The 11,869-nt window shown below is 39.5% G+C and overlaps 1 protein-coding gene across 1 annotated transcript in view; it reads right to left on the reverse strand.

The window, feature by feature from the left end:
• KIF25 (kinesin family member 25) overlaps positions 1–10,512 on the reverse strand; it is a 64,397-nt gene extending 53,885 nt beyond the window's left edge. The window contains exons 1-2 of the mRNA XM_018557696.1: positions 10,453–10,512; positions 9,832–9,899 (exon numbers count right to left, since the gene is read on the reverse strand). Coding sequence (XP_018413198.1) covers positions 9,832–9,899; positions 10,453–10,512 — 128 coding nt within the window. The remainder of the gene's footprint in view (positions 1–9,831; positions 9,900–10,452) is intronic.
• Between the last annotated feature and the right edge of the window lie 1,357 nt (positions 10,513–11,869).

An 11,869-nucleotide genomic window follows, 5' to 3' on the forward strand; every position in this document is an offset into this window, starting at 1 on the left:
AGGCCCCTGTTAAGATAAAGCTTGCTTATCTTGACAGGGGCCTGTTTTACATGCTAGGAAACTCTTGGGCATGGACAAAGCTAAATTTATATCATTCAATGTTAAGGGCCTGAATTCTCCGGAAAAACGTGCTGGCATACTCAATGAGCTCTGGAGACTTTGTGCCGATATAGATTTTATTCAGGAAATACATTTCCAAACAGATAAAGCACCCAGATTCTCTAATAATCGTATTCCACTTGGCTATCATGCCACTACCTCGGACTCAAAGACAAAGGGAGTCTCAATCTTGATCTCTAGAACTGCGAGATGGTGCTGTCAGGCCCAGTTAGCTGATGGAAATGGCAGATACCTGTCCCTGAAGGGTGACCAGTGGGGCCGAAGGGTTACGTTAGCGTCATTCTAACTCCCAAACCAGAACCAATTAAATTTCCTGGATGCTTGCATGACCACATTGCGAGAATTCCAGGAGGGGCCTTTGATAGTGGAAGGCGACTTTAATCTAGTACTAGACACCATCCTGGATACATCCAAAGGGATCTCTCATCTGTCCTATTCGAGCCTTCGTAAACTCAAAAAGATGCTTTACACCATGGGACTGATAGATGTGTGGAGGATTCATCACCCCACTGTTAAGGACTTTTCATTCTATTCACCCGTCCACCAATCCTACTCCCGCATCGTCCTTCTGTTGATCTCACAGTCTTTACTCCCTCTCCCTGCATCTTCTTCCATAGGGACATCGGTCCATTCCGACCACGCTCCTATTTCCCTTGCCTCATTCTTGAGCCCCGATGCCTCCCGATCTTGGTCCTGGAGGCTTAACAAAGCCCTCTTAGAAGAGGGCCCTATTTTAGATGACATCACTACCCACTTGAAGTTATTCTTCTAGGAAAATGAAAATCCTAATATCTCTCCTCTGACAGTGTGGGAAACGCATTAATGTGTTCCTCCTTATCCTTATAAGGGCTCTGAACGAAAAAAAGCTTTTGCCGCTAAAACAAACGACTTGCTGCGACAGATCAGAGAATTAGAGACCCTCCATAAGAAGTATCTCGCCCACTCCAACATGGGTGCAAAAATTGAAAAAAGGGCCTCAGTCATGAAGGGGTTAAGTAAACTCACTTCTTTATGAACACAATTATTAGAATTGTCCAAAGGTCAGGCTACCGCCAGATTGATTAAAGTGCGACACACCGTTTACAAATGTCGCAACAAGCCAGGTAAATTACTAGCTAGATCGCTTAGGGAAAGGACCCTTAAGTCCTTTATCCCTCAGATCACCACAAGAGATGGGCATAAATAATATAGCCTCTTTCTTTCGTGAGTACTACAAGGCCCTTGTACAATTTACGGGAAAACCCTCCCGACTTGGTTAAGGCCGCAAATCTCGGTCGCCTTATGGATTACTTGCAAGCTTACGATATCCCCCGCATTCCGGCAGAAGTTGCCAACAGCTTAGATGCGCCTATACAGGAATCTGAATTTCTCAAAGCGGTTAAAGCCCTGAAACTGGGCAAAGCTCTGGGCCCGGATGGCTACACTGCCAGATACTATAAGACCTTTGCCCCTATTCTGGCACCCACATTCACACAAGCCTTCAATTGCATCAGAGACGGACTCTCCTTTCTGAAGGACACTCTACGAGCCCTTATTACAGTAATCCCCAAGGAAGGGAAAGACCCAACTTCTTGCTCAAATTATCACCCGATATCACTCCTGAACTTGGATCTTAGGCTGTTTACCAAAATTCTTTCTCTCAGACTTCTCCCGATATTGTCATCCCTGATCCATTGTGATCAGGCGGGGTTCATGCCAGTAGGGAGGCGAAGGACAACACTACTCGGGTCTTAAATGCCATCCATCTGGCTAAAAGCCGGTCCATCCAACTGGGTCTACTGACCACGGATGCAGAGAAGGCCTTTGACCGAGTAGACTGGTCCGTTCTGCAATCTACATTGAGCTTTGTGGGATTGGGCTGTTTTATGCGGACTTGGTTATAGGCCTTATATTCCACGCCTTCGACAGCAGTGAGAGTGAATGAAGCTACTTCTTCTTATTTTTCTTTATCCAATGGCACCAGACAGGGCTGTCCACTTTCCCTGCTGCTTTTCATCTTGACGTTAGAACCGCTCCCTTGCCACATTTGTAACAACTGTAACATTAAGGGCATATCAAATCGGAGAGAAAACCGTTTACAATATAAATACTGTGATGGAGTGTGTTTAGAAAGGACTCAGATATATATGATTAATAAGTATTTATTTAGATTCTTGTTTTTCTAAAAATCATGCAGTTCAATAAAAACATCCAATTCGCTTGAAGTAGTGCTTATGTGTGTCTCAAACTATCAGTTCTCTATCCCTAAGACTATTGCTGATACGTATATATTTGCAAACCATATTACATTGATAATTTATACATTCATGGTCATATTTATATTTCATATAGTTCTTTACAGGTATGGCACTATTAGATAAATCCCCTAGGCGTTACGCTCCCAAAGGCTTCTTCAGGGGGATGTTTGTTTTGTTTGTTTGTATATATCGATTTTCAGCAGTAATCTGTTTTTTAAACATATAATACAATATAAATTAATATTAATCCATGAGATAGAATCAATACAAAATACACTATATATCCATGAAATACAATTCATTTCTATTGCATAATTATATTAAAAAAATTCCTCATTTTTCATTTGTCAATACAATATATTAATTTTCTTCATTTATCATTAATAGCTTTACATTAATATTTATGCATGATATATAATATTCACATTGATTGTTTATCCACCAAATTTAAACACACTCCATCACAGTATTTATATTGTAAACGGTTTTCTAATTGAATAATTAGGGAGGTGTGGACTCAGATCACCTTGGGTGAAGTCTGGGAAGTGCTATTACTGGAATATCAAATCGGAGAGACCACTCATAAAGTCGCAGCCTTTACAGACGACTTATTGTTTTTTGTCACCTCTCCTGAGACTACAATCCCTAACCTTCTCAAAACTCTATACCAATTTGGAGACCTGTCCAATTTCAAAATTAACTTTCATAAATCCGCTATGCACAATATATCTATACCCTTGCACTGGGCAGCCAACATCACTCCCCACTGCCCTTTCCCCTGGGTATTGGATCACATCCAATACTTAGGAGTCAAGCTCCCCTCTAGTCTGTATCGCCTTTTTTTGGCTAATTTCCCACCCCTGCTTAAAACAGTACGCAAACAGTTAGAGCAATGGACTCACACATACCATACCTGGTTTGGCAGAAATGCTGTTTTGAAAATGACTGTACTTCCGAAATTCTTATATACCTTTAAAACACACTTCCCATACACATCCCCACCTCATTTCTCCAGATGCACCACAGAGAATTTCTACGCTTCCTATGGTTCCCGTCTCTCTTACAAGTATTTTTGCTACCCAAGGAAAATGGAGGTATAGCCTTTCCAGATCCCACTCTCTACTATAAAGCGTCTCACCTGGCAAGGGTGGTATCCTGGTGTAGAGACGTATTATCTAAACCTTGGATATCCATTGAGAAATTGTTTTCCCCGACCACGCTATGTTACCTTCCAGGGATGTCACCCTCAGTCCTACAAGCGCAATTAACTCACCCCCTTATAGGTCCGACTTGAAAAGTTTTCCACTTGCTACCAGGCCTCATAGACTTGAGGCGAGGTGCTTCTAGGATGTCACCAGTCCTGGACCATCCTGTTTTCTCTTTGAGTAAAGGGAATAGCCACACTAAGAAATTGCAGGATATGGGGAAATGCAGCCTGGAAGCTTTCCTGATCAATGACCGCATATGCTCCTGCGCTGAACTAGCTGCTTTGCTCGATCCCCCTTAGATTCCTGGAGATCGCTGCCACTTTGCCACTTTCTAATGAGCATGGTCCCTGGATCGACACCCCTCAGCACCACTTACGTTGTTTGAACGATTATGCCTCGAGAGGGAACCCTCTAGCCACTCCCTATCCAGAGTATGCAAATTGCTCATTACTCCCAACAATTCATATGTGCCTCCGTTTCTCCTAAATGGGAAAGAGACCTACAACTATCTTTTTCAACGGAAAAACATAATATACTTCTCTCACAAAGCTTCTGTTGTGTGTAAAACTCAGGAAACTAACTATAAACTACTTACACGCTGGTATAGGGTTCCCTCCATTCTACATAACATCTGGCTGCACACTTCAAACCGATGCTGGCGCTGTAACGAGACAGAGGGCTCCCTGGTACATATTTTTTGGTCATGCCCTCATCTGGGACATTTTTGGGCTGATAGACAGGCTGTATGCCTGAAGCTGACTGGGATAGATCTTAAGAACAACCCGGCTGCTATCCTTCTCCATTTGTCTGCCCCCCCCTTTTTACCCCCCCCCACCCTTTCTTTTTTCTCCTCCTTCCCTTATTTGAGCTCATCTCTCATCTTTCTTTTTCTATGAAAACTTCTTTAGGTTCCATAGCGTTGTTAGACTGCTAATTCCTGCATTTTTTGGACATCAGGAACGGAATAGTGAAAAATGAAAAATAATAAAAAAACCACATGTTTAGCCGTAGTTGATAAACTGTCTTTTCTACATGCCTTTTTTCAATACATACGGTGAATGTATTATATGATGTCCATTCAATGGCGGTTTTACCAATGTTTTTTTATAACATCCAATTTTGTGACTGCCTAACCTTTATGGATGATGTGCTATTGCTGCTTGTGTCAAAAGTAAAGAATTAAAAAAAGTTACATTTTCAGTTGAATTTGGGGAAACCACTTGAAAAATTCTTTGTGTTGACCTATTTTAATTGCTTTTGTTTGATTTGTTCATTGCAAACAGCTGAAAGTCTGTAAATTTTGCCAATAAATCTGATTTGCAATGGCGGTTAAATAATTTTGATTCAAACTGTAGATAGAGCGAATCTCCCGAATAAGGAAACAAACAGGAACTAAAACCTTACAGTACACCTACCAAAAATGTGGCTACACTCATTTCAGAGGAAAGAAGCCCTGCTTAAATTCCACACAGACTTGGAGCCCAGCAGGCTTGTCCACAGCAGAGGTAAGTGAAACCGTAGGGATGAGAAGTTAGTAACTAGTGCGGAGGCCCTGACATCTGTCTCCAAAGTAGTGGGGATAGACCCTGGTGTTAAATCTAAACAGAAGGAATTGTGAGCATAATCTGCACTATCAGAATTAATCATCTGATAGTTTTGGGTAAGTTGTGTCAGATTTGGATGGTTTGCCTTTAACTGAGCTCCCTGTCTCTGCCTCCATACTGCCTATAGATTAATCTGTTGTGTTTGATCCAGTGTGTGCTGTGAAGGGAGACAAAGAAAAGCCAGAGTGGAATTGGATGGAAAAGTTTTACCAAGCTCCCAGGCCAGATGACTCCTCACCTCAGACAGCTGCACGTGCCCTGGCACAAAATATCTACTACAATTCCTATGTAGAATGATCATACGAGTCATATCTACTGCCAGGCCTAGAGAACCCTTTGAAAATCCAAACATTTTCCAGATTCCAGTACTTAGTCAGAAGGGGGTCCCCTGTGAATATGGATTGGAATTTCTCTTTGTGACAAAAGTTATTTCCAATCAGATTGAAGCTTTTCGGTACCAATGGTATGAAGAGGAATTATTATACTATCTGGGGGTCCCTAAGCCCTTTAGATAAGCAGAACTATATCCTTTTTACACAGACAAGTATCATAGTTATATGCTCACATTCATCCTTTAAAACTGTGTGAGGACCTGGCTGCCTCCAAAAACTTCCTGAGGAAGCCTCTGCGAAACGCATAGAGGGCTGGAATGAGTACAGAATTACAAATGATTTAATGATTAATGTGACCAATTATGAAATTGTATGAAGACATTGTTCTATGGAAATTTATGATTAAATAATGGAATATGGTGAGAATACGCATACTATGTATATGCACGGGTTCCAGGGAAGTTCAATGCCTTACTATGTCTATCTTTGTAATTTTTAAGATGAGTGGATATGTTTTTACTTGTATTTTGATTATGGAATTAAAAAATTGTTTACAACAATTAAAACCCACTATAATGTGATAATATGTTTGTCTTTATCCCTCTGCATTCTCTAATAGACACCTTAAAAAACCCCATTGAATTTTAGTATGTATATACAGACAGAAATAAAAAATATAGCTGCAAGCAGCAATAAAGGTGGCCAAGCATTAGAGCTGATTATAGCGCATGAGAAGATAATGTAGTTAGAGATATAAATAGCAAAGTTATGTTATCATTATAGACCTGTACAACTGCAAAGTTTGCATGAATTGTAATATTTTTGAAAATTCAAAATGGCCACCGACCTTGGTGACATTTGGAAACCATATTGTATTTGGCAGTTATGATTTTGAGTTATCATATCTTTAACAAGTTTAACATACTTTGATAGTGCTGGAAATGCACGTTTATGCAATTTGATGCAATGTTAAAAGTGATTGGCTTGTGGCGGCCATACTGATTTTGGGATCACACCTGTTTTTACAGCCTTGGTAGAGGTAGCCCTGGACATCTGTGCAAAGTTTTGAATTATTATGATATTTGGTTTATGAGATGAAGTTGTTTGCAGAATATTGCACAATCCAATATGGCTGCCAAACCATGTGATCAAATGACTTGTAATGAACATATATGACTGTAGAGCTTAGCATATCCTGATATAACAATTTGTATATCTGTAGCTTTAGCGGTTAGGAAAAAACAGAGGTTTGCAAATTGCCAGAAATAGGTTTGCTAAAACCAAGATGGCCACCAGAGCATGTGACCTATGACCTTTAGGTTGCCAAAGATTAAACACAGTACAGTTCTCTACCATTGTGCAAAAGTACTTGAGTTTTTAAATAACGGTGTGGTTATAATTAGCATTTGAAAAAAGGAGCATCAAAATAATAGGAATATTTGTAGAATTTTGAACAATTCAATATGGCCACTGCACCATGTGACCAATTGACTTGTAATGATTGGTTCTGAGTGTAGATCACAGCATAACTTTACACAGCAATTTGTACATCTGTAGCTGTAATAGTTTCTGAGAAACAGATGTTTGAATCTTTAGCTCAATATAATCATATAAAACAAGATGGCTGCCAGGAAATGTGACCTATGACCTTTATGAAACAAAAAATTAGTCATAGCACAGAGCTCTACCATTGGGCCAAGTTGCATGAGATTTTAAATAACAGTGCGCTTACTACAGGCTTTGGAAAAATAGGCCATAACAATAATAGCACTATCTAAATATCATTGGCTTGCAGCGGCCATATTGATTTTGGGATCGGACCTGTTTTTACTACCGTGGTAGAAGATGTCACCCTGGACATATGTGCAAAGTTTTTAAAAATTCTGATAAATGGTTTCAGAGTTTAACCCCTTCATGACTGGAGGCCTTTTTTTTTTGCACCCATGATATATTCCACATTTTAGGCCTGAAAATTACTTAAAAACCCCAAATATTATATATTTTCTGAAAGCCAGGACCCTATAGAATAAAATGGTGGCAGTTGCAATTTTTTATGTTGCACAGTATTAGCGCAACTCCTTATCAAACCCCAAATGTACTTAATGTACTTAAATGCACCAATTTTTTAAAATAAAATATAAAAGATGAGGTCACAACGAGTAAATAGATACCCAACATGCCCAGGTTAAAAATTGTGTTCGTCCATGAAACGGCAACAAATAAAAAAAATAGTCTTAACAAAAAAACAATAGGTGTTTTTGCAACTTCGTTGCTTGGCCATCTCATAATAATAATAATCAGAACAATAACAATAGGTGTCCTTGCAACTTCGTTACTTGGCCAAGTAATAATCCGAACAATAACAATAGGTGTCCTTGCAACTTCGTTGCTTGGCCACCTAACAATGTCAGCGTTTTAAGCTAAGTAGCTTTTAACCTTTCCTACCCTACTAGCCATGTGTTTTTACATGTGTAATGACAAAAAGTAAGAGGTAAACTCCCTGATAGTGAAACAAACAGCAATAAGACCTGACAGAGGTTCTAACCTATCCCCACTACACCCAAAACAAAACATTTTGGCTGGAGTTCTGCTTTATAAACTGAATAACCTTCTGGCAATTAGAATTTAAATTACAATAACATACAGCTACAGGTCACCACTAGAATTTAGTGAAACCATTGTCTCTTAAGGGGTCCTTATTTCATACTATTGTAGGGATCATGTTCCCTATTACCCTGCTTAATGCTTTTGGTATGTTTTGATGTTTTTCCAGGTTTTACTTGAATGGCTGGGCCCCAGGTTTTCCTTGTGTTATCTGCAAGCCGGTAGATGAGGGACAAATAGTGGTATGGTAGTAGTAATAGTAATAATAATAATAAGTAATAAGTGGTAATAGTGGCCTAGAGGCCAGGCCTAGAGTGCCTTCCATCCAAAGTGGAAGGAGAATTACATCAAACACATATATCATACAAACTGAGACCACTTCCATATCAACTGGAGCCTCTAGGGCACCACAGGCTTAGTGTGCCAAAGATCACCGTGCAGAGCCGCGCCGGCAAAACGGCAGGAAAATGTCACTTTCGGCATTTAGCCGAAAGTGCCATTTTCGGCCGGCGCCCCCCCTTCACTTTTCGCCCGGGGCCCCGCGCCCCTGCTGCACCCCCGGTTGTTACGTCACTGCCCTGCAGCACTCAGGAATTTTCTGAGTGATTTTCTTGGTTGATACATTCATAGTTACATAGCATTTGAGGTTGAATAAAGAAACAGGTCCATCGAGTTCAAGCTGTGTGTGCGTGTGTGCTCCAGTCATTAGGAGTACCTATACCCCTTTATGTTAAGTTCTCTGAGAAATGATTGAAAGATTAAATTCCTTTGATGCTTATCATCCTCATCCTCTTGGCAACAGGCACCCTTTTGCTTGATTGGAGGACTAATATCTAACTAATATCTATCAATCAGAAAACAGAACATTTGCTACTGTACTATGGTGAGCCTCTTTTTAACTATTTGAGAAATAATGTTGTCTCAAATAGAGCTATGGATAATAATACATAGTGAGGGGAATTGATCAAAACTGGAGCAGAGACAATCTGGAGCAGTTGCCCAGGGCAACCAATCAGCTTTTCTCTTCAGTTTGTTCAGTTAAGATTTGAAAATTAAAGAAAGAAGCTGATTGGCTGCAGTGCACAGCTGCTCCAGATTTTGATAAATTCCCCTCACTGTATTTAACAGCTGTCTCTGAGGAGTAATGCCCAGTGGGTTGGGATAGGCTGGGGGAACCTTCTAGAAGAGTTATTTGTAAGGGGTCCTACCTCTTGAATCCCGCAGCCTTGTCTATGAGCTGAAAAAACAGTAGCTGAACAGATTTTGTTGCTGCTGAAACCTAACCCATGCTGGTCATAGGTCTTGGATAGAAAGTCAAACACCTGGTGCAGAATATATATATGAGAATCCTGCTTTGATAGAGACTACTACAGCCTGCTGTGCGTGAAGATCAGTACATGGAAGTCTAACTACCCATTCAGGGACTGTTTATCAGTGAGAGTCTATATTCTCTTAGGGTATTCTATCCAATCATTTCCTCTTATACAAGTTAACTAGGCTGGCCTCATTCAACATTTAAAGGAAGCAAGTGGAATTGACTGGGTAGAAGGTATTTACGCCTCAGCTGGGGATTACAGTTGAATTTACAAAGCCCAACTGAGTAGAGGCAGAAATAAACAGAAAGTCAGTCCTATATAAGCAAATGAGCGGAGGCTCAGCATTTACTGTAGCATACACTTGCAAAATATGCTTGTAGACATGTGGAAGTTTATAACTGAATTTATACCTTTCAAAATGAAATATCCTATCCACAACTGGATGGCCTGGTCGACTGCATTTCAGCGAAACTGTTTCCTATTTATAAAACAAACATTACTTGAAGAAACTGAATGCATTTTTTAAACTATTATCCATATTTTATTTATTGAAAAATGTTTCTGAAAAACAAAGCATAAAAAAACATCTCAATACGTAACAAACCACATTAAAAAAACAAAGATGCCAAACTAAATCCAACATTAAAATATTACATATTCTAATCTATACCATCCCTCTGGGTTTAAAGAAAACAAATTTGGTCATCAATCTTTTGAAATGTATGCAAAGCTCCCTTATGTTGAAGGTATAGTATCCAAAGAAATTTCTACATTCAGAAAAGTGTGCTCAATTTTAAAGTGGAAAAGTAGTTTTATTTTTTAAAATGCTGACAGGCAGGCTTTTTATGACTGAAGAGACTGTGTAAGTCACCGTACACCGAGCTGTGCATTTGCAGCTTAGTGCACAGACTTGGCAGGATTCTTGCAGAGATGAAGTAACTCCTGTTTGCATTCTTAGAAGTTATGTCATCAAGACCTGGTGTCAGGGGACAAGGGGTGTCACCATTCCTCGGGGCCAGCAGGTACGTTACCGGGCATGGGTCCTCCTTCGGCCTGGCAGAACTCCTGGCGCCAGGGTTGCAGGTGCGCATGCGCGAAAATGCCTGAACATTTTCACTAATAATTTACCATCTGCTGCAAGCAAGGATATCGGTGAACATGAATCTGGATATGTTGTATCCTTACCAGGTTCTAAAATAGCCACCTCATACATAGAGGCTGGTGACAAACTGAGCTCAAAATATACATTAATAGTACACAATAATTATGGCAAAAGTATTTCTTTATAAGTCTCAAACCTCTGCTGTAAGGCCATCTAACCCAGAGCATTAATTTCTGGAAGCCAATGCTCTTCCAAAGTATAAGGGGAATCTAAGAAATCTATATTCCCCACCTCTATAACAGGAAACATAATCAGTTCTAAATAATTACCTAGTTGCTCATCTGAAAGTGTCCTTATTGAGGCATATAAATTACTATAAAATCGGTATAATATACTATATCAGTGGTAGCAGAAGCTATGTTCATTTTATTTATCTGTATGCAGATGGCTGCTAAAACTGTGCTATAGTCCTAATAAATGCCCTATATCTACCTTTTCAAAATAATGATATTTTGAAAAATAAAATTGACCTTCTTCCATTTAATCTTTTTCACTAGATCCTTCGAAATAGTAGAAGGATTATTAATATATTCCTCTCTTTCACTCTGTTTCTTTGTATCATCATCATATTCCTCCCCCATTCTTTCATCTTTGCTTTAACAGAGATTTGTTTCAATTGTAGCCTCCGGGAATCCACTTTCAAGGCATCCCAGACTACCAAGAGAAATTCCACCCCCAAAAAATCATCAAGATCAGAATGAATAGGAGGACTTCAGGAACACAACCTATAATATTTATTCTCCAAGGAAGAAAAGTATCTCCATTATTTATTTTAAATTGCACTACCAATAGAGAGTGTTAAGATATTCCCCTAGTCATATATTCAATCTTTTGAGTTAATGGTATAGTGTTTGAAGATCTAAATGCCAAATATTGATATTACAGATTATACACGTAGTGCAATACAGTGAACCATATATAAATGCATATAAAAATATGTAGAGGTCCTGCCAGTTGGAGTGACACTAATCAAAATTTAGTAGCCAACCTTTTCTGTTATTGTTTTCAGCATTTATTTTTCCCTTAGCTCAGAACATTTCTTCTGCCTATTGCTGGAGAGTGTTCTCCATAGGTAGAGCAAGAAGAAACATTCAGAATTATGAATATTCATTTTAATTGGCCAGTCACTATAAGGATGATGTGGGCTGGGGAATGAGATAAACACTCAGGGAGCCCCTCTAAAAGGGTCTTTGCCTGGAGAGGATGCTAGTGAAAGATATTCTGCCTTTGCCTCCATGCTGCCTGGAGAGGGTTGAAAGAGTATAGGCCTACTGCTTGGAAATGGA

Source organism: Nanorana parkeri, unplaced genomic scaffold (assembly GCF_000935625.1).
Source record: "Nanorana parkeri isolate BGI_ZX_2015 unplaced genomic scaffold, ASM93562v1 scaffold296, whole genome shotgun sequence".
Classification (NCBI taxonomy): domain Eukaryota; kingdom Metazoa; phylum Chordata; class Amphibia; order Anura; family Dicroglossidae; genus Nanorana; species Nanorana parkeri.